This window comes from Lepidochelys kempii, chromosome 21 (assembly GCF_965140265.1).
Source record: "Lepidochelys kempii isolate rLepKem1 chromosome 21, rLepKem1.hap2, whole genome shotgun sequence".
NCBI lineage: Eukaryota > Metazoa > Chordata > Testudines > Cheloniidae > Lepidochelys > Lepidochelys kempii.
The window spans coordinates 10,715,321-10,741,850 of record NC_133276.1 but is presented as its reverse complement, the minus strand read 5'-3'; the positions used below and the strand labels follow the sequence as shown (position 1 = coordinate 10,741,850).

The 26,530-nt window shown below is 42.0% G+C and overlaps 2 protein-coding genes across 5 annotated transcripts in view; both read left to right on the top strand.

The window, feature by feature from the left end:
* NUDT3 (nudix hydrolase 3) overlaps positions 1 to 11,378 on the top strand; it is a 31,502-nt gene extending 20,124 nt beyond the window's left edge. For both annotated transcript variants that reach the window (XM_073319863.1, XM_073319864.1), the window contains exons 2-5: positions 798 to 908; positions 7,260 to 7,304; positions 7,918 to 8,002; positions 8,948 to 11,378. In XM_073319863.1, the coding sequence (XP_073175964.1) occupies positions 798 to 908; positions 7,260 to 7,304; positions 7,918 to 8,002; positions 8,948 to 9,126 (420 nt within the window). In that variant the 3' untranslated portion in view covers positions 9,127 to 11,378. The remainder of the gene's footprint in view (positions 1 to 797; positions 909 to 7,259; positions 7,305 to 7,917; positions 8,003 to 8,947) is intronic.
* The window catches only part of LOC140901285 (suppressor of cytokine signaling 2-like), a 35,749-nt gene continuing 18,422 nt past the window's right edge, over positions 9,204 to 26,530 (top strand). Inside the window, exons 1-3 of one of the 3 annotated variants that reach the window (XM_073319858.1) lie at positions 9,204 to 9,291; positions 21,135 to 25,687; positions 26,400 to 26,508. The gene's annotated coding sequence lies outside the window, so the exon portion shown is untranslated. Of the gene's footprint in view, positions 9,292 to 21,134; positions 26,509 to 26,530 lie in introns of all 3 variants that reach the window. The other 2 variants (XM_073319856.1, XM_073319860.1) reach the window with 2 other exon arrangements.

Sequence of the window (26,530 nt, the reverse complement as noted above, 5' to 3'; positions counted from 1 at the left end):
TCAGTCCCAAGGGTCAGAAGAAGAGTGATGGATGAGAAACATCTCTTCTTTTCAGCAGCCAGAAAGGGGTATAAGAGTTGGGATACACATGTAATTTTAAATAAAAGGTGTGCAATTATTTGCCTAACGTGTTTATTCTCTTAGTGGAGTACTGCATAGAATGTACATTCAGGGGGAAACTTTTCAAAGGCAAAAGGGAAGTTGGGCGCCCAGCTTGAAAATCTTTCCATTAAACTATCAAAATTAGCAGTTTATAAGGGCAAGTTACCTTAATTCTGTGGCCAACCAACTTTACATGAAATGGGACTTTTTTTTTTAATGTAGGTATGGACAGGAGCAAAGTAGTGGTAAAGCGTCTTGACTGTCTGATACTGTATTGTGACGTGTCTTGAAGTTTAAACAGTATGTGATGACATTGACTTGCAATGATGCAGCTTTGTGATGCCATGTCAAATTGCTAACCTTAATTTTGAGGTGCTCAGCCTCCATTTATTTTGTCTTTTCAAGATTGAGTATCCCTGTTCCAGGGTAGTAGTGGTTGGAGTAGTTTGGAGAACTTGGAGTAGCTTACAAAATAGAGTATGTGCAACTGTCTCAATAGGATGGGGTTAGGGAAGGCTGGGCCTCAAAAGGAAGAAGCAGAATATTTTTCAGAACCCCAATATGACCAGTCTTAGGGGGTCATATATGAGAACTTGCATTTTTTAAGCCAAGTCCCACTAAAGCATACTACCATGAGAGTATGCATATCAGTTGCACTCTGTTTTGCATTGAAATATAACCCTTTTCATTGGCAGGTGCTCTTGGTGAGCAGTAGTCGCCATCCAGATAGATGGATTGTCCCAGGAGGTGGCATGGAGCCTGAGGAGGAGCCCAGCGTGGCTGCTGTGCGGGAAGTCTGTGAAGAGGTATGTACCCAACAAGAACAGAACACCTGGAATCACTCTCTGGTCGGTAGTTGATTCTGTTTTCTTCTTCTTTTCCATTCTTGTTTTTCCTTTCCTTTCCTTCCCTTCCCCTGCTGCCAAACTAATCTGCATGTTGATAAATATTTTCAGCCGGTTGGTTCATTTTTCAGTATCCCTGCAATTTATTTACAGGTACTAATAGTGCTTGCGTTGTTAGTGACAGTGTCTGTTACTGTACTTTTCTATCTTCATATCCTTAACGGTAAAAATCATTTAAAGCCAGGTGCAAAGCTCATATGTGATAGAGGACTGATTACAATTCTAAAGTGTATTATTTCTAAATTGAACGCTACAGGATATGTTGGGCGCAAGACAGAATATTCTCATCACAAATAGAATTAAGACTGATTCGGGGTCTTGGTATCTATTTAAGAAACTTACAAATATATGTTTAATCTTTTTCCTTCATCTAACTGTGAAAAATACATAAATTCTCTTTCATAATATGGGCATGGTATGTCTCATAGGTCCCCCAAAAGCTATACAATGATTTAAGTTTGACTGTCCCATCTCATTTCTTGCTGTGAAGAGGCAATCTTTTCTATTCCTGGTCCAGCCTTAACTTTCAGTAGTCTTTTGTGTCCTGTTTGTTTTGTATCTAATAGATTGATACAGTTCCTGACTACTGTTACTAGAATTTAAAATATCTTTTCAAATGGTTGCTGATGCTTCTCCTGTACACACACCCCAAATATAATGCAGGTATCCTGTTTTTTTAAAATAAGGAAACAAGGTTGTGTTAGGTGGGAGGAAACAAAGGTGTGGTGTGAAGATGATGTTTGCAGAAACAATAGGTTTGAAGACAAGATAGTTGTGGGAGGAGGAGAAGAAAGGGACAGGGTCATGCATGATGCCAAAGTTACAGACAGTGGAAGAAAATAAGAAATGAGAAGAAAGGTAGCACAGTTGTTTAAAAAAGGCTCTCTTGTTCAAGAGAAGCACTGCCTTTTGTCTGAGACCTTCAGTTGAAAGAAGTTAAAATGAAGCTGTATTGTGTTAGGTTGAAGTTTACATTGCGTAGTTAATAAAATGCAGTTTCTTAAAAAAACAGCTTCAGAAAAGACCTGTCCTTACAGAATGGTCCATGAGTTAGTATAGAAGATTTTAATGGTACCTTTCAAATCATTGAGGCCCATTTATTGGGGAATAAATTAAAATAGTGTTTTGGTCCAATAAACAGGTTTTGGTTTTGGTTTTTAAATCCTGTGTGGATATCCAGAGACTGGCCATGAAAATAATTAGAGGCATGGAAAGACTTCTTGTCATTTAGCTCTCTCCTCATATGGGACTGTTCTAGAAGGAGAGGTGACAGGTATACAGAATTATATAGAGAAAGTAAATTGAGCACTCCTGTAGACTCTTCTTCAGTGAGAAGAATGAGGTACATTCAATTAAATTAAAAGGCAACACATTGAAAACTTATAAAAGAATATTATTTTACATAACACGCATGATTTCTAACAGTGAGTTCCACAGATTAACTGAAGCCAAGAGCTGTTCAGGGATTTGGGAAGGATTAGATGTTCATATAGATAGCAAGGGGGTCCACAGTTGTATAAAATAACACTTAAAATGTTTTTGTAAGGATTGGTTTCAGAGTAGCAGCCATGTTAGTCTGTATTCACAAAAAGAAAAGGAGTACTTGTGGCACCTTAGAGACTAACCTATTTATTTGAGCATAAGCTTTCAATGAAGTGAGCTGTAGCTTATGCTCAAATAAATTGGTTAGTCTCTAAGGTGCCACAAGTACTCCTTTTCTTTTTGTAAGGATTATAAACCATCATGCTACAGAGCATAAGTCAACAGCTAACTGATGAGAGTTGGAGGAAACTTCCCCCATAGGCAGTTTATTTCATATCTATCAACTATGGAATTTCTTGCATTGTCCTCTGAAGCATCTGGAAATGGCTGCTGTCAGACAAGATGCTGGACTAAGTGGTCCCCTGGTCTGGTCTAATACAGAAGTTCCTGTGTTCTGTGTATCTATTCAGATATCCTCAAAATCTACATATCAGAATTTAAAATCCTTATGTATACCACCCGCTGTATAAACTCTAAGCCTCCTAATATCAAAATGTCTTTCCTATTTAACTCTTCCATAAAAATCTGTATTAGGAAGTAACTGCCATTTTTTAAAAATTCACTAACGGCACAATTGGCACCCTATTTTATTCCTGTAAAAGAAGCAGGTTCATGTACCTCTGAAGTACTTAAAAATCAACTAAAATATTGCAAGTATTTGAAGAATGATTGAGGGTTTTTTCAAAAATGTCCACACCTGCTTCCCCTCATATTATGCTTTGTGCTGAAAGTCAGATAAGGTTAGAGCTGAGATTATCTTCCTCCCCCAGTTGTGTAGTGAGGAGGATTGTGGGGCAGGGTATTGAACTTTGTACTTTGTTCACCTCCATTGTATAACTAGGCCCATGGCATTCAGTTTCAAATGCAGGTGGGGTTAATTGTGCTTGTGAAAATCCTTGGCAGCACCCAGGCGTCTTTCAGAGCAATTATTTGCTTGCATACCATGGAAAGAATAAAATGGTTGTGTTTTAAAAAGAACCTCTCTTCCCAAAGCCCACTAGTTCATTTGAGGTCTATTTTTGTTGGGGTGTTTTTTTGTTTTTTTCTATGATGGTAGCATTTTTCATCTGCTCATATCTTTGAAATTGAGGAGAAACTACTCAGTTTTCTTGTTCCCAAGCTGTAACATGGCACACTGAACTTGAGCTACTAATAATCAAGAATATAGCAAAATACGATGCTGGCAAAAGACAAATGGTGGAGTTTAACAAGGCTAGTGAAAAATGTTCTACTTGGGGACACAGCCCTGCTTTATGAAGAAATCACTATTAATAATTAAGCTATTTGATATTGAAGTCAAAGGTTCATTGAGCAGATCCGTGGCTTCACCTTTCAAATCCTAAAATAAATCTGCATTGGCCGTCCCTTTCTCTGGCAGCTGAGAGCCTCGGAGAAGCTGCTCTCTTTCCATGACAGCTCAGTGGTTGAAAGGAAGCCTTGGCATGGGCTCCATTTTCAGTGAAGAAACTGGTTTGGGCTGGCTGAGATAATCCCCTCTTGCTCAGCTGGTGTTCAGCTTGCTCACATGTATTGCTGCTGAATGAGACTGTAATTCAAACTGTGGCAGCCTAACAGGGTTGAGTTGCTTTGAGTGAAGTACCTGCCTGCTTGAGTGCTGCTCAACAAACATCAAAAGTGCCAAAAGGAGCAGGAAGAAAAGGAGTACTTGTGGGACCTTAGAGACTAACCAATTTATTTGAGCATAAGCTTTCGTGGGCTACAGCTCACTTCATCAGATGCATTCAAAGGAGCAGGGTTACAGGAACAGCTGACCACTGCAGCACGCAATTGTATTTCTACTGATTTCAGATTCCACCTCTGCCCTCAATCTATCAAATGCTGACATGATGAAGACTCCTTTCTAAATGAACTTCAGAAGAGTGATCTATTGCGTGTAGTTAAACTGGTATAGGACTATATGATCACTACAGCAGCTGATTATAACTTCTTAATCTAGTGAATGTAATCATTAAATGCTACTTAGCTGTATTTGTTTTGATAGTCTTCAAATCAGATTCCAATATGTCAGTTATAATTGTGCAATGTATAATACTTACACAGAATTACAGAAAATATTAAATCTCAGTTTTATGATCACAGAACTACTTTGTGTGTGCTAAAATGCTAGCCTGGGGGCCTGTCATATGATGGGCATAATCTGTTACTGGACTTGGGAAGCTGAGGTGCCCAGTTTGGAATGCTAATTTGGCAGAGGCTGTGGTCCATGGTGATGGCTTATCAGAGTATCAGTTGCCTGGAACTCAGGACTATTGTGTAAGCCTTAAATGAATTCACCCCATCGCTTGATTTCAGAAGTTTTTGAGGGGCAATAATTGGATTGTTGTGTTATGGGGGCACTAGTAGGAGCTCCTTTCTGATGAGAATTGATCCCCAGACATTCTTGAACAGCTGCATCCACCTCCTACATATAGGGATTGGCTGAGCAGGTAGACCCAGCTGGCTCCTTTGCAGCCCACCTCATGGGCTGCTATGGATTCATGGCTCCCTGGGCCTGCAGGAACTTTGGCAGCCCACCTGACAGGTTCCCCAGGATTCCAGGACCTCAGCTGGCTATCTCCCCCCCTAGTTCCCTGGGCTGCCCACCTGGTTGTGAGTCTTCCCTGGTGGGTGGCTACCCAGCTCTCTGGGCTGCCAACCTGATGGGCGGGCACCCTAGGGTGCAAGGGAACTGGCTGGAAATGTTGGGAAAATTCCATTTCAGGTCTCCTGAAATGAACTTTTGCAATTGTTTCCGTTCCATAGGAAAATGCATTTCTGACATTTTGTTCAGATCCAGAATGAAAACCTTTCCTGTAGGAAATTTCACATTTCTGAAAAGAAACTCTGGTTTCTACACAGTTCTACATTTAAATATAATAATGTTGTGCGGCCATTTTCACTTTTTTCTCTCGCAATTTGAATTCATCAGTTTGTGAGAGGCTGTTTATCTTTAATTTGCATCAGCTAATTAAATATTTGCTGTGAATTCCAACACCAGTTTTACATGTAAGGATAGAGCATATGAAGAATGAGAAAATCTGCTGTCTGCACAGATGCATTTGAATTTCACGTGTTTCCAGTTCCATTGTAGTACAGTTAATCTTGAATTATAATTAACTTATCACAGTCAACATTGTGGTATGTAAATGCCTTATTCGCCAAGATACAGAAATACAAGCACTCAGACTTTAAATATTGGGTGTCACTACGAAGATTTCCAGGCTGTTGAACTGAAGCTGTAAGTTCCCCATGTGTTTATAAGAACTGATTTGAACCTGCAGGTGGCAAACATCAATGGTAACTTAAAATGTACTTTTCATCTGCTGTAACCTTCATTGTTAGCAAAATTAATTGCTAATGAAGGGTAGGGTAGGATGGTTAGAAACAGTAATGGAGAGCCCTAAATTTTAAACTATCCTAACTAATCCTGTGTACTTGAAAGCTGGGGTTACAAGGTATTTAGCACATCTGGCACATAAACATTCATGTGCCCCTTCATGCTTTGACTTGTGGGCTCTAAAGTTTTTTGTACATAGCTGCACTCAGAAACAAAACAAAAATAATAATTCGACATTTGTAAATTTCACTTTCATGCTAGGGATTGCACTACAGTACTTTTATATATTTGAAAATGTAGAAAAACATCCAAAATATTTATAATTTAAATGGGTATTCTATTGTTTAACCATACGAATAAAACTGTGATTAATTGCAACTATTATTTTAATCTTGTGATTAATTGTGATTTTTTTAAAGTGTTTGTGCTAATTTAATTAAAATTATTTTGATATTGTAAGGTTAGGCCATATAATAGGTTGATATTTTAAATTTAATTTAAATACATGTATTTAAAATTTTACTTAATTTAAATAAAAAATCCAATTTAAATACATGTCTGATATTTTTAATCTATAAATTTGATTATCCACACTTCTATGGTAGTTATAAGATAGCAGAGAATTAAGTCCACAGACTTACATTCCCAACAATGTGTGTAAAGGAAAGGGTAAAAGAGACATTTTGCCTAACAAGCCCTTAAAGATGTATTTGGCCCTTGTGTAAAATAGCAAACTTCATATCTTGTAATTTACCACCAGTATATTTGATGGAAGCTGTATTGTAGATAGTATTCAATTGATTTTACCTGAGGTTCCTCACCCTAAAGTTTTCTAGTGTGGACTCAGCCTTTGAACCCAAGTAGATCAAAGTAAAACAACTGCAATCCCAACCCACGTTTTCTTCAGCTCAGATGCAAGGAAATAAAAGCTTTCTGTAGAATAGGTGATGTTGCTGTAGACTGTTTTTTGCATCTGACACACAAACTTATTTTCAGCTTTGAAACCCAAGCCAGCTGATCTTAGAGATCTTCAGCCTTTTCCCCTTTGTTTTAAGCAAGTTTTATCTGGGCTTAAACTGTGCTGAGCATGTCATTCTGTTCAGTTCCCCATATAAGAGCTGTTGGAACATTGAGGGTATCTCGATATGCGGGTGTCAAATTGATTTTTCTCTTGAAGATGGATCCCAGGCTTTTGGGGCTCGTGCTACAGTTATATCATCCCTCTGGTGATTATGCTGTTTTCATGTGAATTGACTGCTTGCAACATTTGCTTCCTGTTTTTACAAATCTTGCTGTCACACTGGAAATAAAGAAATGAGCTGAGCTGTAGTTAAAAACATTAAACCGCATTCTTCTGTTTGTACTTTCTCTAGGCTGGAGTGAAAGGGACGTTAGGAAGATTAGTAGGAATTTTTGAGGTAAGTTTATTGAAATATCTGTTCAGGTTGTAAAGTCTTGCTGCAGAAATGTCATTTTAGTGAAGCTTCTTTTTAAGCTTGCAGCAGTATGGGTGTTGGCCAAACTAGACAACCAGATTTGGAGAAAAAGCATCTTTTTGTGCAGCCTGGTTTTTTGGTTTTTGGTTTTTCTGGAGATGCTGAGTGCTTAGTTTCCACTTCAGTTGGAATGGCTGGTGATCAGCAGCAGTGAAAATCAGATCACTTATTAAATAACGCCATTCACCAGCAGTGAAGAGCAAGACTTCATGGAATAGTGTTGGGCCTATTTATTGAGTGTGGACGATCGTATGCTACTTCATTCTAATGCTACTTATTGTATTCCCTTGATTTTATACACTAACCCTTTCTGAACAGCTTCCTTGATCTTGAAAAGGGAGACCACTGATTGTAGTTCTGTAGACTAAATAAGTTCACTACTTAAAGGAAGGCTTGCACTATCCCACCTTCTCGAGGCTGCTTTAAGGTCGTGTTCCCCCCCCCGCTTCCGCCCCCCCAAAAAAACGTTTAGGATTTTATTTAGGTGTTATCGTCCTGACTGCTCTGCCATAATCCTGTCCATTTTGCCTTTCAGAATCGGGACAGGAAACACAGAACATATGTTTATGTACTTATCGTCACAGAAGTGTTGGAAGACTGGGAGGACTCTGTCAATATTGGTAAGACCTTCATGCTTGTTAGCATTACTGGTGTATGTCCTCCCTCTCATACAGAAGCATGCTAACTCCCCACCCTTTACTGTAAGTGATTGTTAGGATAGTTGAATTCTTTTGAAAGCAAAAATGTGATCATGTTGTTGATTCCTTCTTCCTTCCCTGGTCCTTTAAGAGTCGTCTCAGTGGATTTATATAGAGACTCTTGTTTTATCTAAGTCTTGCACTTTTGTTTGACCACTCACTCCTAAAAGCTGTGCATTTAAATCCTTATTAGATCCCCAAATGAAATGAGTTTATCAGTATAATTCCTGCAGGATGTTTGTCAACACTCTTAAAAGCCCATGTATAATTGGACTCATCTTGCAGGCTCTCCTCAGGAGAGGTCTCAATACAAAGAGACAAATGCTGTACAAGAAGATTGAGATGCCTTGGGGGAAAAAGCACTTCCTCAAGCTAAGCCAGGTTCCGGAGAGTGCCATCATTTCCTCCTTGTCAGGAGCATATCATTTAAAAAGAGAAAATTTGTTAGATGATAGAGTTCAAAATTTGTTATGAATTCCCTTAATATCGGTGGTGTTTCTATATTTTTCAATCCCACTCAGAAATCATGGAAATAACATTTGAAAAAAACAATCTCAGAATCCAAAACCACCATCAATTGGATGGTGGATTTACTACCCTAATGATACATTTTTTGTGGAATGTTGGAGGCATCTGTGTTACACTTGGCTAGGGGGACCGTTCAGTCACTTTGAGATCAAAAGACTAATCAGAGAAGTCTCTTGGGATTTTTGAATTGGCATTGGGCTGCAAGCCCGCTTCATTGTTCCACTTTAATCACAATTGACATGGACAGAATGCTAGTCAACAGTAAAAACTTCACAGAAGGGATAAATGTCTATCTTTAGTTCTCTTATTGCATTTACTAATTTATTCCTCTACCCACAGGAAGGAAAAGGGAATGGTTTAAGATAGAAGATGCTAAAGAAGTTCTGCAGTCCCACAAACCAGTGCAGGCCTCATACTTTGATACCTTGAGACAAGGCTGTTTGGCAAACAACGGCACTCCTGTCATGACCACTTCATACACTGACTCTAATGAGAGCTCTGTCTCTGACATCAGATGACTGAAGACGTCCCTATAAAAGAGAGATTTTTGGAAAATAGACTGAAATGTGGATTTCTCTCCTCCTCTCTCTCCCACCCCCTTTCACATGCCTCCTCTGTTGAACAAGGCATGGGCAGCAGCCTGTGGCAAAGCAAGTGTTAAGAGTGTTGCAGTTTAGTGCAAGGTGGGGTGTTTTGCTTTTTTGGATATGTATTTTGTAAAATACATTTTGTGCATGAAGTGCCCCTTTCCCTTTACACCGCTACCCTGGCCTGGAGAGCGACGCTGCTCGTTTCGCCTCTGCCTTGTGTTCTGAAGTGTTCCCATATGTGTCATCCCAGCCATAGCCAGACATTTTTCTTTTTTTTTAATTGGACTGCAAATGTGAGATCAATTCTTTAAGTCTTAGTCTGTACTGTAAGGTGCTGTTCAGACCTGTGATGGTCACTTTCAGCGCATATGTATAAACTATTTTTTTAGATGGAGGAATCTAACTTTTTAATTTTGCGGGAATTTTTTAAAACCTGGGCTACTTGTGAAAAGAGGGTTTCATAATTAATCAGTTTGCCTTGTTTTTTTTAATATGAAACTTTTTGTGACCATGCTAGTGGCTGGGCCAGTTTTCTCCTCCATAAACCCCCAAAATTTAGGGCAGTGACATTTTAAAGTCAGAGTGAAGTTTTGATCACCTTCAGACATCCCTGGTGCTCAGTTCCTTCTCCTACAGATTCAGCCAACATTTTTGGTTTTATATTAGAATGAAATACAAGGAATTGGTCTTTACTGCCCAGCCAAAAGCAAACAGCCTCAGAAACTTTATGATAGAAACTGAATTTTGGCCTCAATGGTAGGAATCAGGGATTCAAAGTGGGGTTAAAATCTAACCAACTGGAGCTTCAAGCACCAATGCTGCCCTGCTGTTTTGGAATTTTTTCCCATCTTGCTGATGTCTCTTCTTGTCCACATGCCTTACACTGTGCTCAACTGGCTATTGTAATTTGTGCTAAAGCATCCGATTGTACTTATTGAGTGTCATTGCACAAACCCGTGCGGGGTGACCCTGAAAAGAAGTCTTGGGGGGGAAAAAATTCAGGTGTTGAATCTCTCTTGTATGTGGCGTTGCAGCACTTATAATTGCACCACAGAGCATACTCAGAATGTTAAAACTTCTCATCCTCTGTGACAAAGGTACAGCTGGCTCCCAAGCAGAAATGCTAGTGTGGAGAAGTACATCATTTAATAGGATAGTTGCCCTGATGCATTGGCACACTTCATGGTTCCTTTTGTTTGTTTGTTTTTTTACTGATGTAAGTTTTATGCTGTCTTGATTTGCCAACAGTGTTGTCTAGTTGGGAAATAAAATGGAAAGGGTTGGGGCTGGAGGGTGGGAGGGTAGGGAAAGGTTTGGGAGGGGCATTAGTTAATCCCTGGCTTGGGACAGGAGCTAGTTGCTGCATTTGGTAACTTCTCCTTTGTCAGAGCATAGCCAAGATGTGAAATTAAATCTGCAGTACTCTTCCTTATATTTAACAGAAATTATTCTAATAAATACTCATACTTTTCAAGAGCATTCTTTCTTCCCATTAAGCACTTATAAAATTCTGATAGAAGTATCCATGGAGCTGGGGTAATGGGAATTGGTATTTTCACTACTTTGGCAAGAGGCTGTTCAGTTTGAGATCCCATTCTGTTCCTTTCCTTGTTCTCCCTACTTTAATCAGTATGGGACAACAAGGCCAAAAGCAGTGCCAGTGATCACGAACATGAAAAGGCACACAAGGAAATCCCGAGAGGCATTATTCAAGAAGTAGTTTGAAACTGAGCATCTGGAATTCAGCCTAAATTACACCAGTTCTGTTCACTTCAACTTAGAAACAAATGTACAGTCCCTTCTTAGTCTTTGTTGATCAGCCTGAAGATAACTCTAAAAAGGGCTTGAAAAATATATGCAGAAATGGACAAGAAAGTAGAAGAATCCGCTCTTTCCGAGCCGTTAGCAGGCCTAACAACACAGCCATCTACTGCCTTCAGTTGAGTTTTTGTCCTTCACTGTATAGATTAATACATTACAAATGCTTTGCAGGAAAGCAGCTGGTACTCCTGAAAGAGTAACTGCAGTTTTAATATCAATAGCATGCACATTTTTGTTTCCTTAAATCTAAAAATGTTTTTATAGGGCTGTTAAACTGACACTTTAGGGTAGAATATTGTTAATGACTTGCTAGTGGCTTCTTTGTTTGGGTCAGAAAAATAAATTGTGCCAAGAAAGTATTTTAATGTGGCATGAATTGATGCTGTTAATGCAATTATGTTGAGTGGCTGGTGTTATGCCTTATTAACTGGAAATAGAAGATTGAGCTCCTGGGGTGGAAGCAGTCTTTATTCAAAAGCTGTGTACTTAAAACAAGCCTTGTTCCTGACTTACATAAATCTTTCTCCCTTACCACATAGAGTTCACATCTCCCCAATATCTGAGGTTCTTCTCTAACAATCGTATAGCCATGTGGTATATCCATGTAAGTAATCTTATCCAAAATGGCACTAAATTGATTTGGGACTCACAATTGAGCTACCTTTCATATGCAAACATATTAGGATTTTAAGATGTGGGCTCTGGCAGCTGTTGTCAGCATGATGTCAGTTAAACCACTCCAGAGCAAGTCTGACTGACCCAGTGCACAAAATGGCTTCCGAACTAGATTAGGACTTCCGGCATTGCTAAGACCGGTGTTTCTGAACATGCTAGCAAGGGTGGAAATTGTTACCCCACAAAACAGTGTTCTGTATTGACTCACGCTAAATCTAGAGTGAGGATGTGTCTCAGACCTTCACTTAACCAGGGCAGATGCTGGCTTAACCGCCTGGTGCAGACATGTCCTGCAGTGTAGTTCCTTCTTGATTGGCATTGGATATTAGCCAATATGATCTTGGGTGCCCTCAAACCAGAATAGGGGAGAAATTTCTAGATTTGGTTTTAGAAATCTTTTGAGGTTGTAGCAGTCTGGGAAGTCTGTAGCTACAAAGCTCCAGCCACAACTATGAAGGTTTCAGTGTGTTTGCTTTGGGTCAGAATTTTCCACCTCTCATAGACACCAGGGGTTCATTATTGTGTGTAAGTATTAGGTTTCCTTCAGCACCCCTGAACCCAGGATTCTAAATCAGAGGCCTGGAATTCAGTGCAGACCTGGGTAGTAGAGTAAATTCACTCACCTGATCATTTTTCCCAATATTTTGCCAGCTGCACCATTATTCCATGCATATATAAGGAGGAGATACTCACTGAGGTGCTGGGAGGCAAGAGTCCTTACAGGGGAGGAGGGAGGAGAAGTTGCTGGATATTGAGATCTTGAAATAATGGTTTTCCTTTTGCATCCTACAGCAGGGCTCAGGGTTGGAGGGCGATGGTGATGCATGGGCATGGAGACATAGGGCTTGTCTACATTAGGGAAACTTGGCAAACATTTCCCACCATCACACATGTTGGTGCAGCTCCACCAAAGTTAGCCAAGTTGGGAGCCATAGTCTAGATGGGCTGCAGGCTGCCCACCTGCATTTTAAGCATGTGGGCCAGATTTCCCCCTGGGAGCCTATCTCCATCTTTAGGCACCTAAAAATCTTTTGAAAAGCTTGGCTCCATGTCACTTAACCTTGCTCAGAGCAGTTTTAATTGACCTGGCAGCCAGAGAGTCCTCTGCATTTATGGTGCCAAATGTAACTAACCCTGGCAGAGCTGAAGTAGTGTTAGCAACAGTGTAGAAGAGGCTTGAATAGAGAATAGCCCTTCTCTTAGAAGGAGGATGTATGTTTCAGGCTCTTGGAATTATTTCTCAACCCCTGTTTTGGTACAGTGGAACAGTGATTTCTGTGGCATTTTTGTGCTTTAGTATCACCATTTAGAAAGTCTGTGTGAGTAAAATAAATACAGTACCTTGGAGTCTTTGGAACTAGTTATTGTAAATCTTTTTTGGCTTTAACCTTGAGTTAATTAACTCCTATTCGGGCTTTTTAAAAAGAGAAAAGTACATCTTAGCAGTAAACAAAACTGCATCATCCTTGTATAAAGCGATTAGCTTGATTTCTCTCCCCCCCCCCGCACTTCTTTTGTTTTACATCCAGAGCAGTCTCTCATTACTCTCCCCACATACTCTCTGTATATCTAAGTTTCTTACACTCTTAGCCGTAATTTTATTTTTTCCTTATTAATCTATATGCCACTATGGCTAGCAATCTCTCATCTTGTCTCCCCCACTCCCATCTCCATTCCTAAAAATGTATTGACCTTGGCCTTTTTAACTTCTGAAATAAATTTGCCAACCACAGTGGTGAGTGCCACTGCGATATGTCATCTCAGTAGCGTTCTGGTTATTTCAAGCCTGACACAGGGCAGATTTAAAATGTGATCCCTGGAGAAAACAGTTACCTCTGTGTTCTGGGTTTTGGTTTGTTTTGTTTTTTTTTAAACCAGGGTAAAAGCATAAATGGTTTCCCACATCTGCCACTTAGCCTGTTTTAAAAGCCTTCTGAAAATCAACCACTGAAGCACATGGGAAGTTAGCACTCCCACACTGGTCAAAATTCAAGGAAATCATGGGTGGCAATGACTACGGAGTTACTGCTGATGGTAAAAACCCTAAATGTTTTACTGGCGGGTAACTGATTTTAAAAAGAAAAATGCAGGCACGCTCTCCCTGCTCGCTTGGTTTTGGCCATCTGTCACACACAAATGTCCCCAAGCCACGCTGTTCTTCAGTCATGTGGAAAAACTAGTGGTGAGCTATAGACCAGCTTTCCACTGGCTGGGTAGTACTCTGTTTTCAGACCTTTCTGTATCTTCGGTTGGAATGGTTTCCCGCATCTCACCAGGGCAGACTTTATTAGGATGTCTTGCATCCTGGAATCTGAACATAAAGGGTTTTCAGCTGAGACTTTAGTTCTGAGTATTGCCTTTTCAGCATGACCCTCTGCTTGATGGGGATGCTGAAGTCCCCATGCCCATGAGAGGTTTCAGATGGACTGTGCGAGCTTCATTGTTTGGGGCTCTGTCCCTGAGCTATACAACAGACTGGGCTGTTGCTGGCTTGTGGAGCAAGCATGTCCACATTTGGGTCTCCTGTGTGACAGTGTGGGGCGGGCAAAGTGTCTTTGAGAGAAGAGTATAGATATTCTTCTGAATAATTAGACTTGGAACTCGGACATTAGAACAGTTTACCCCTAGCAATGCCAGAATACCAATGCTTTCCTTCAGGCAATATTTTCCCAGGTGCAAGCTTTAGTCTGATTTGGCTGCTGTGATTGTCTACTTGAAACCAGCAGGTATTTGTGCATCAGGATAATAGAATAAAAATGGTTGAGCTGCTGGAAAATCAGTTACCCAGCACATTAGTTCTTCTAAAGAGTAAAGCGTGGAGGGGAAGGGGAATCTACCTGCCAGATTAAAAAGTGTACTCGGAGCCTCTGGTGTAGCTTTTTCTCTCCTCTTTTGTTCCTGTTTTTTTGTGGGGGATTTTAAATTTGTTCAAATGTTCTGCGTTTGGATTAGACGCACCCTACATAAATTATTGTACATACTTATAAGGACCTTTGGAAGACCTGTTATGATGAAACGGAAGATCTTTGCATTCTCAAACCCCAGCAAGTAGTACGTTTTACTTGGAGACTTGAAGAGGAGAATTAAGGGATTTTTTTGGGGCTGATGATCCTGCAAACTGGCAGATGGTGTTGCCAAGAGTAAAGCTACATATCTTCTGATCTCCCCACAAAGATGGATATATTTATTTTTTGGTTTTAGACCAGTGGCTTACTGGAGATGTGCAAAATCCAGTATTTTACACAGCATGGGGATGAGGTGGGAGTTCATGCTTTTTTCATCTTGCTTTATGGCAGCTTTGTGCAGAGGAACTTCTTCCTATAATCACTGGAAAAACTGTTTTATTCCTGTTCTTGTCATATTACATACCATCTAGCAACTGAAGCCCAAAATACTGCCTCTGAGCGCACAGTAGCCTCGCTCCTTTCTTCAGTGTTGGAGGAACTTAGGAAATATGAGTGTTTGGCGTGTGCATCTCTATGTGCCTTGTATGACAAAACCTTGACTTGATTAAAATCTACTCTGTAAAGTAAAAACTGGAGTGTAAAACTTTAAAGAATTCAAAACACCTTAATTGGATTAAATTAATAAGACTGAGTGGGGCTGATAATGTGACAATTTGTGTGTGCGCGTAGGGATTGGGATCCTGAAAGATGTGAATGCTGAGGGCCTGATTTCCCCCCCCCACCCCCGCGTAAAGTCTTTGTTGATGAGTTGCAATGATGGGACTACGCTCTCATGATTAAGATTGGAGTCTTATTTTAGCTAAAATACTCAACCTCAGCACAACTTCACAACTGTAAAATTCCCAGGTGAAGCTGTAGAAGATTTTTCTCTTGAAATTAGGTTGGCATAAGTCTGTGATCATCTCCTGTAAAAGGAAGGTATCTGGAGCTGTTGAAGATCTATCCTGCTAGACAGCGCTGAAGTAATGGGTTAATATTAGTGATGAATTGTGTTGACCAATTAATTTAAACCTAATGAATGGGGATAGAAATGTTGAATCTAGCGAAGGGATATTGATGACTCAATAAGCTCTTTTAACGCTAATGTTTGGAGCGGATGAAAAAGTAAAACCTCAGTCATGGGAGTTGATTTTTCTTTTAATCTCTGACTATATTAGATGCGGATCTGAGAAATAAAACATTGGCAGACCATGCCTAAGTTCTTGATTGCAAACACTGCTAATATGCCACTTCTTGCCTAGAGAGGTTGGTCTGTGTATGCTCTTGCATTATGTGAAACTATTGGATATATGGATCTGTGGTTTTTATTTGAGGAAAGTCCTGAATGAGGTCCACGTAGTTCTCTCTGCAGCTTGAAGGTGGTGTATTTTATAGCCAGATGGACGCTTGTGTTTGCATCCACTGCTCTCTTTTGCTTCTGTCAAAATGGGCACTTTGGGATTTGCTTTCCTTTTTACGAGGAGGAATTGGTTCCTCTGTCTGAAGTGGGTTATGACTGTAATTGTAACATGGGTGCTGGAGAGGCAGATACTGAGTTTGGGTGTCCCCTTTGCAGCAGCTGTGCTGCAAGACGAAATTGCCATGCCGGGGCCAATAGCACAATGTGCGGCTATGGTGGGGATTGAAGTTCAAGCTCTTTCGCTTCTAGATCAGCAGAGGCTAGTGTGGGAATCTGCTCCAAGATGACCTGCCTTGGGAGGATTGTGGCCAGTCCTCAGGGAGGACTGTTGCCATTGGAGGTAGGTGTTGGGATCGTTGGACTAGGGGAAAAGAGGGAACTCAGCTAAAATACAGTGAGAGCTGGTCAGCTTCAGTTGCTGTATGGAGGGATGTTACGTTACCTTACTAGTGTTTCTCCTGATCAGGCAAACACTTGCACAAACTGAAAACCAAACTTCACCTGAGAGAGCGAGTGCGCCAAAGCTCTTGGGATTCCACTGTTTATCCTGACATCATCTTTTAGATCATGCAATGCAGCGGATAGTGTTTAGTCATTAAAGCTTGGGTCCGGAGTGCCAAGCGGTTTGGGTTCTATTCCCAACTGCGCCACTGACTCTCTAAGTTGACTTTGGGCAAGTCACTCAACCGCTCTCTTCCTAAGTTTCCCCTTTTGCAAAAAATGTAAGGATGTTTGTTCACCATTTGTGAAGTGCTTTGAGATTGCTCTAAAATTGCGAAGCCAGATATGTTTTGATACATGCTGGGCAGAGCTTAAACAGAAGAGCTTTTAGTGTCTTTCATTATTAAAGAATACGACCTTATCCCATCTCTTGTATTAACATACATGTCTCATTAGTTCCTTCTTTTAAAGCCGCAATTCTAAATGCATTGTTATGTTTGCAACGACCATCTCTTGCCCAGAAGGAAGTGGATGATCTATAGTTTTGCAAGTGCTATGTTTGTGTGTTTCACTTTTCCTTGAGTGGAAGTCATGGCTGGTAATTAAAACCAGTGCTGTGGCAGGTGACTGAGGAGAGATGACTGCTTGAGGTCTGTTGGTGTCTCTGGCCCCATCTCTACCATGAAACTGACCTGTTGCTGAAAACTGATAGCAGCTGGGGGGTGCTGAAAACAGCATATGTAGGCTAATGTATACAAGGTTAAACTGTTTCCATTGCTATTACAGAAAGCATGATTGGCCTCTTTTCCCCTCATCTCAGTCAAACTTTCTGTGACTGTGCTGGAAAGCGCAAAAGCAGGTAAATGTTTTGAGCACGGATTTAATGAGATCCCCAAATCAATTTCCTAATTCAAATAGGGCTTAAGGAAGTAGTTATTTTCATGAGATGGATCTGTGTAGGTTTACTCTCCATACAGGGGATGTGAGCCTCAGTGATTGCTGTCATTAGTAACTTTAAAATCCCATTCATATCTAGCACATACTTCGAAAGAGATGGAAATGCTCTTTTCTGCAGGGCTCCTTTGTTTGGATTAGAAGAGGAAGTCAATGTTGCATTTCAGGAGCTGGAGAGCTAAATTAGAACTAAAGTGCTGAGCAAGTTACAGCCCCTTGCACACACCATGTGTCAATTAAAGAGAGGAAGTTAGAACAGATGAGTGGCAATAGCATGACAGAGAAAGGACAATCTAGTCCTTTAGTTTCTGTACTGCCTTCTGTCATCTGATGTCTGCTCTACAAAGAAAACCCCACAGCACAGAGTCTGAGCATGTGTCAGTTGGCTTGGGCTTGCCGGGCTTGGGCTATGGGGCTAAAAATAGCAATGTTGATCTAGGTAGGGGTTGAGCCTGGGCTCTGAGATCCTACCTGCTCACTGCGTGTCAGAGCCCGAGCTCCAGCCTGAGCTGGAATGTTGACATTGCAGGTTTTAGCCCTGCAGCCTGAGTCAATTGACCCAGGCTCTGAGACTTGGTGCCACAGGTCTGTTGTTGGGGTGCCGATACACCTTTAGAAGGACTTTCACACTGAAATAAACTTTGGGGCAGGCTCTGTGTTTAAACAACATTTCTGCATAAAGCTATTTACATTAACAACTTTCTGCAATCCTCTTGCAGCTAATATGAGTTATTTCCCCCTCACAACTCAGCTGGCCCCTCTTGCTAACTAGACAGCATCATCTAGTGGTTACAACAGAGGATTTGGGATTCAGGAGACCTTGCTTCTTCTCTGTTTGCCAAGGACTCACTTTGACTTAACACAACTCATTTCACCTCCCTGTGCCCACACTTGCCCCCCTGTAAAATGGGTTTAAAAACTCATCCACCTTTGTAGAGAGCTTTCAGATCCTCTGATGGAAGGTGGTATATAAATGTATGCTGATATGTTGGCTATAGTGTCATTATACCTTAACCTAATCAAGGAAGAGGAGTAGATGGTCTGAGAGGGAACACTTTAACTGGATTAAGTGCATTTGTTAGCATGTTTTTTCATTGTGTGAAAAGACCTTCTTTTTGTGACTTTAGCTGATAGTCTCCTGGGAAAGAGAGCTTTGGACTTGTACTTTGGACATGATGGGATTTCCTCTGCTACCCAGAATCCACGTGCATTTACTAAGCTTCCTGTGTGTCATAGTGGATATTAGCTTTTGTAAAAAGCCAAAACTCAACAGGCGCTCCACCTTGCATTCTCGGCCTGGTCTTGTCATAAAAACACAATGTCAGCAAAATCTAAAATGTGTACCCCAGCACGGAGTACAGAATCCCAGATCTGATCGAAATTCTCTCTGAATAGGTATAAAAAACCAGCGATGAGGGATTCTTTAAAGTAAAACAGAAAAATTTGACTTCAGTAAGTCTGATGAGCACAATTTGCTATCATTCCTTACCTAATTCTGATACCTCCAAGACCAAACTGTTTGGGTCACTATAACTCTACAAACATTACTTACATTTATTCACTCGTGTTTCTGTGTGGCCCCACCTGAGATGGGACATTTGAACTTATCCTTTTGACCAAGGACAGGACTTTGTGAGGTCAGTCCAGGTACTGACTGACACTTTACCTCTTCTGCTGGATACTTCTGCAGTTGACAAAACAAACTGAAACTTCCAAGAGAAGCTGTCTTTCTGGGAGCTGCACATAGTAGATACATTAAGTCACTTGGAATGTACTGGGAGGCCAGCATACAAGAACGGTAATGGTTTGTGTGATTTGGTAATGCCTGATATGTTGTAAGCCCCCAGGTTTTCCTGCTAATGCTAGAAATGGACGTCCTTGACTGGAAAAATCAATGTTGGCTGTTGTGTTACTGCTGACGAGTAATTCAGTTTTCTAATAGAATTGTCAGATTAGTTGAATCAGTTTTCCCTCCTCTGAGCAAGCCAGTTTGTCAGAATTGAAACTAAGGCTGGTATTTTCAAAGGAGCTGAAGGGAGTTAAGTACCCAGTTCAGTGAATTTCAATGGGATTTGGGCATCGAACTCACTTAAGTTTATCCAAAGATCAAAGAAACACACAAAACAATGGGTTAGGAGCACATTGTGTAGGGGGAAAAAAGCTTGACACTGCTTTTCGTAATCTTCTCTGAAATCAAAATGGCTCTTAAAAATAAGAGGAGTGGGAGGACACTTCAGAAATCTCGTATTTCAGCAGAGGTCCCTGTCTTACTCATCCCTTGGCTTGATTTCTCTCATTTGTGACTTCTCTTGTTTTGTTCGAGGTATAATTTGTTGAATGGAGAACGTTTTTCTTTGAGGGCCAGATCTTTGTTTAAGTCAGTCAGTAATTCAGACACGCTCCTTTTTGTTCTTGCTCGAGGCTGGGCAGGTTCAATAGATAGCTGGATAATTTTGAACTTTCATCCTTCACTGTTTCCAGAGACAAGGCGCGGAGGGGTTTGCTGTAGGTTCAGCTGTGGTACTATTCCTAAATTCACTTTTTAAAGAAATCCATGTACGGGTTGAGCCAGATCCTGAACTGATGTAAAGCAGTCCAGGCAGGTAGCTTGGCTTACATCAGTTGATGATCTGGCCCCTTACATCTGAGAGTGCCGCTCCTTTCTCTTTTTAAAAGATCTCTCTCAATTTGAGTGGTGGTGGGGGGAACCACTGTCTTTTAAAAACTGGTGAACTCAAGTTTTGACAAGAGGGTAGGTTGTAATTTAGTGCCAGCCAATAAACGCACCAGTATTTCACACACAACTGTGCTTACTGTGTGGTGTTTCTTCTTCCTAACGTTGTTCCCAGACACTGTGAACTTTAAACACGTTATGGAAGGATGAAAAAGAAAAACATGCTTGAAGTTGCCTCTGTGAATCTGCCAGGTAAGTCGACAGTCAAGAGAAGGATGTAAATTTAAGGGACACTGCTATCTTGAAGGCCTTCACCTTGACTAAGGACTTGTCTATGTGGAGAAGCTATTCCAAAATAAGGTAGGGTGTGAATTTAAAGCACAATAGCTATTGCAGAATGGCTCCCCATGTAGACACATTTTTTTCCAGTAGGAATGCTTTTTTATGATGTAGCTTCATCAAACTTTGGTAGTGGATTATGCTAAACTGGAAAAAGGCACTTTTGTAATGGAAGAAGAGTGTCTACATGGGAAGCTATTCTGCAAAAGCTGTTCCAGTCAACTTCCCCATGTAGACAAGCCCTAACTTAAAGGCCTTTTCTGAAAGGTATATCCTAAAATTGAAGCGTCCCTCTGCTCCTTTGCTTGTGTTTAGAATCATTTGGGTGCACTTAAGAGCAACACCACCACATGCCCAGCTCCACCCTCCTCCCTTTTCTCTCTATGCAGATGCTTGTGGTCTTGCGTCTTTGATGTCAGATTTGGTGGTGGTTTGTGTTTGTACTGCAATAGCACCTAGCCCCCAGCCCCGTCATGGACCAGGACCTCACTGCTACGCATGGTGCAGAACATCCTTTTGCAAATGTTTGGGTGGGAAGAGCATGGAAATGAGCTCCTTCTAGAGTGGCATATGAGGTGCCACCAAACATCAGCAAAACAGTGAAGTAGCTTGCTAATAACTGCACAAAGTAAACACTTGAAAAACGTTTCTATTTTTTCTGCTGCAGTGATTTTTGTCAACGAAATCGCCAGAGGAGAAGCGTGATAGTTCAAGTGGACGGCAATCCCTTTTAGCATGACAAATCCCACGCTTGCAAGCTTAATTTTAAAAAGCAAAACGTCACTGGTACGTTGTAACGCCCATAAGACTCTTTACACTTAAACCTTTTCCACTACCCGGAACCGAACACTAAGCGTCAGCGAATCGGGCTGAGGTAAAGGAGCAGTCATGTGAAAGAAGCAATAGCGTGGTTTGACTTCATCTACTGCAGAGCTGCAATCTTCTCGCATTGTGCATGTGGAAGTTTAATAGCGAAAAGCAACCCTACAGTGTGGCAGAAAGCAAAGACTACCTTGAGCAGTCCAGACTGCACAGAATGCATTACTCAAACTGGAACTGACTCAGGACCATGGGGCCAAACTCCCCATCCCAGATTATTTTTAAAAAGTGCCACAATCTATAATAGAGACAAGGTAGGTGAGGTAATATCTTTGGGACCAACTTCAGTCTAGAATAATCTATAATCAGAAGTGGTTAAGACCTCAGTTTTATTTAGGCCTCATCTGAAATATAGGAACTCCAGCAACCCAGTGCCTCCTGACAAAATCACACCATGCCATTGGGTCCCCATTGACCCCGAAGGAAGAGTGCCAGCTGCTGAATTATTAGTAGAAATCTTTGCACTCCATACGCTATCGCTAGAGAGTCTCTCTGTGTACTGACTATGCCTGAGCCTGCTTAATTTATAAGATCGCGCAGCCTGAGCCTACCTAGCCTTGTGCCCCACTGTAGAGAAACGAATCACCTTTTCCAGAAAAGAAGTTGCTGATCCAAGTGCTGGTTTCCTCGAAAATAGAAAGCTGGCTCAGATACCCCAAATAGGAGTATCGGTGTTACCAGTCCTTGGGGTGTGGCTAATCCTCTGCCTTCTCTAACCGGTGATGTTAAAGCTTCTCATCCACAGACTTCACCAAAGCTGAGAGTTAATAGAACTTAAAGCTCACGCTGAAGGTTTAGAGATGATTTCAAAGCAACCTTTCGGGGAAAAGGGAACCCTGTCTGAACAACGTCAATTTTCTGGTGACAAAACCGTCTTAAGTGGGGGTTATACATATTACAGCAGAGAGATCTATGTCACGGACTTGTGCCAAGTACTCTGTGGCTGGGTAAAAATAACCAGTGCGCCGCTTGTCGTACTTCATGCCTGGCAAAGTTGGTTACCTTTATCCCGTGCTATTGCATGAATGAATTGTTTTAATCTTTGGGCCATTTGATGATGCTGCAACCAGCACGAGGATGGCAAAAAGCTTTATGGAGAGGGTCGTTTAGATCCTGAAGGGAAAGAGAAAACACAGGAAAGGCTTGAAGGAGAATTGGCTCAGAGACAAGAGCACGAGTGTCAGTGTGACGGCATGTTCCACATGTAACGGTATCCCTCTAATGCTAGGCATGGGAAGGAGGGAGGGGTATAGCAGCCTCCTCTCGGGTGCCCCTGCTTTCCTAAAGTTCAGGCATTACGTTTAATGTCAGGTTCCCCATCTCAGATTGTAGCTATACCCGGAGAGCAGATAGAAGAAAAACCCTGCTCTGCTCTACCTGCCTGCCTAATGTCCCAAACACTAACCGCATGATGGCTCATCAGTAACCAGGTTGTAATTTAACATTGCGCTTATATTGCCTTTTAGCAAAGGATCTCTGCAAACACTTGTCACAGGTTCAGGGTAAGTGCACCTGTATCCCCCCTCAGGTCTTAAGCCATTATATGTCTCTGGGCAGGGACCCTTATCCTACTCCCTTCTGCCTGAGGGCTTTAAGGCTGCCCAGCTCCCTGCCTTCTGCTGTGATATCCCCAGCAAACCAGGCTGCCTAAAGCCCAGCCCGGGTGGTTGCTTTCTCTCCAGGGGCTATGCACAGTATATTGCCAGCTGTAGTTACCACCCAGTTCCTTCTAAGCAAGCACATTTATTCTTAAGGTAAAATAATTACAGAGAAGACATAATAGATTTAAACACGCACTAAGCATGCCAGGAGTCACCCCTTAGTCTTAATGCCCTAGTAGGCTAAAGTCTTTGCAGCCCTTCCACAAGGGTTGGAGGGCTGCCCATGAACAGAAAGCTGTCTGTCTGCTGGATCAGAAGGAAGGTTCTGAACCAGTTTATATCCAAAGCCCTTTCTTTTGTCTATCAGTCTCTGGAAAAGCCAGTTTGAACCAGTATATGGAAGCCTCCTCAGGGGGTGGTATCTCTCTGGAGGGGTTTACAAGCTGACGAGTCCCCTTCACACCTTCCACTGGTCTTAGTTCCCGGCCGAGCTGTGCTACACGCAGTCCTGGGCCCGCAGTAATACGGAAACCATTCGTAGACGACCATATGGCTCTCGGAGATATTGCATGGGGTCATAGTTTGTCACCATGCTGTCCAAATATCAACTCTCAGTGAGCCGGGGTTTCACGCTTGTGTGTAGCAGTTTGTACACGCGTGTGTGTAATGCATAATGTCTATAATGAAGCTTGATCATCACTTTGTTTAAAGATGGATTTTTCTATGCGCTCTAAAATCTGCCTGTGAACTCAGGTGGTCTTGACATTTGCTGTGCCTCGATGGGGTGCTAGATAGTGGTCCAAAATTCAGGTCATTCAAGCAAGGTCTTCTCTAGATCAACCCCCCTACAGATCCAACATCTTACAAAATCTAAAATTCTTCTAATATTCTTTTGCCTACCCCTGGGCTCAAACTATGGTTCGGATCCACCCCAAACTCTTGAATTGCGTGGGATTTCTCTCAGCCAGCGCATGGCACTGGTTGCCGCTTGGAGAGGGACGAATTATACCAGATAAATTATTTAGAGTGAGGTTAGGAAAGTAGCTAGTGTTAGACAGAATGAAATGTGCATGAGATTTGAGCTCTGTTGAAACAAGGGGTTGCAGGCAGTCCATTCTCACAGCAGCTTGTTGGCTCAAGAGGCAGCCTGTGGCTATTGAACTGATCTCTGCAATGTAAGTTCAAACCCTTTCCTTGGCAGGAATTTGAGTATCCTCTGTAGGCATGTCGCACTATCCACTTCTGTCAAGGGGGTTTTAGACTTTTGGGAAATGTGCCCTGAGTAGTACAACTACTGTAGAAAGGTGGGTTTTGGGGGGGGAGGGGGGCCCTCTATGCCTCCCATGTGAACTGGGATCTTGTAGCTTTATTGGTGATTGAATTAATTCCATACTAATTAATGTCTTAGACAGCCGAGGTCAATAAAGGTTTGGTCTACTGTGGGTTACTGCACCAGGAATATTATCAGTATCATTAGAATAAAAGACTCTAGATATTGATGAGAAACCATGTCAATTTATCCCTTTTTTAACACACCCAGTAAGCACGCACACAATCCCCCAGCCACGGATACAGTACCAGATAGTGTAAAGCATTGAGTGCTCTGACTGGCATCACACATGTCCGCTGGTGATGGACCCTGGAGTGAGCGTCCTTATCTTCCTCCACCTCATCACTACATCCACCTGTGGTGGTCATCCGGGTGTCTCCCCAGGCATCATGCCTGTCTTGCCACTGTAATTTTACCCTTTACTGCTACAAGGTTATCTTCTGGGCAAATAGTCGTGCCAGCCTGTTTTGGGCCTAAGGATTTGTGTGGCTAAGCTGAATATCTTACAGGCCTAGATCTTACAGGCTTATGCCCTGTGTTAAATAGTAATTAATACTAATATTTCATCTCTAAAGACTTAATATCTCTTATTCTTGGCTATGGTCTGGGGGCACAAGGCACTGCTGGGTGACCTTTAACTCTACACTAATGAAGTTTTGGGGGCCATTTAATATCGCTTGCAGGTTGTAGCCAGCAGAGGTGGGGAATACAATCTCTCGCCCTTTTGAAAAGTTAGCCACGGCCCTTGTGTGGTGGTCTTTATCCACTACAGATGCACATGCGCTGTCTCCCTTCTAGCAGATCGCAGTGCGAACGTATGCCAAAGGGAAGGCTAAACATCCACCTTTAGCACGTTACAGCAGAACTCTCTCCTCTTCCCCCACGGGGAGCTAGTTAGTAAGTATAACTGCGGGACACTTGTTACAACACTTTATATCCACATATGCCTGTATGCTGCAGAGCCCAACAAAACGATGTCGTTCTAAAGGCAGTAGACCAGATACTCCGCTCCTGTAAATCCGTGTCGCTCCATTCACTGGAGCTATGTCAGTTTACACCTGCTCAGGAGCTGGCCCAGAGGCTCATAAAGAGGGTGACTTGGACAGAAGACGGGAGCAAGCAGGTAGGAGAAGCCCTACCACAGCAGAGTTACGCATCCCAAGGCTGGATCCTGGAGGCTCGAGTAGGAATGCAGCATTCAGGCTTGCCTGGAAGGATGTTTCAGAGACCATCTGAGAAATACGGAAAGGAGGAGGGTTCCAGTGACGTCATCCCTTACCCAAGCTGTTCCATGGGACAGGAAGCAATTTCTGGTCCTGTATTAATCAAGGCTTTAAATGCCAAAAGTAAAAAGCTTGAATTGCATGTGCTGAAAGGCAGTCACATGACCCTCCCACTGCAGCCAAACAGGTACCTGATTCCTTTAGTTTAGGATGGTGCTGGCTCACCGGTTCTTGTATTCCTTTACCCATCTTTCAAGGGATTACTAGGCTGGGCACATTTAATTTTAAATAGCCTCAAAATTCCTGAATATCTAGGCTCTTGTATGGCCCCACTTCCCTGTAATATGTCAGCACCTGAATGGCCTGGAAGCTGACACTCAGGAAAGTTCAGACAAATCAGTTAAAGGAGTGAAGTTAAAGCGCTCTCATTCAGGGGTAAAGTAGCCTGTTTGCTGTAGCTAAGCCCACTAGCTGGTAACTAGGGCCACTTTACTCCTGAATGAGAGTTCGGTTAACATGCTTTAACTTATGCACAAGAACTTCACATCTTTAGTTGATTTGTCTTAACTTTCCAGACAAACCCTGTAGACGAGCTCTGAGACAGCCTCTCATGCCATAAGAGCGGCCATACTGGGTCAGACCAAGAGTCCATGTCACCCAGTATCCTGTCCCTGACTGTGGCCAATGCCAGATGTGCCAGAGGGAACAAACAGAATGGGGCAATTTCAAGTGATCTGTCCCCAGTTGTCCAGTCCTAGCTTCTGGCAGTTGGAGGTTGAGGGACACCCAGAGTGTGGGGTTGCATCCTGGCCACCTTAGCTAATACCTATTGATAGACCTGCTCTCTGGGAACTTACCCGATTCTTTTTTTGAATTCTTCTCCCCCTACGTTTGTGCAGCTGGCTGGGAGCGAGTGGCCAGAGGCAGGGCTCCCTTGGGTAAAGCCCACCCTCCCGCATGATGGAAGTCACACAGCTTGATGGGGGGTTCAAACCCCATGCCAACCAGGTGAGGACCAATGAACTGCTCT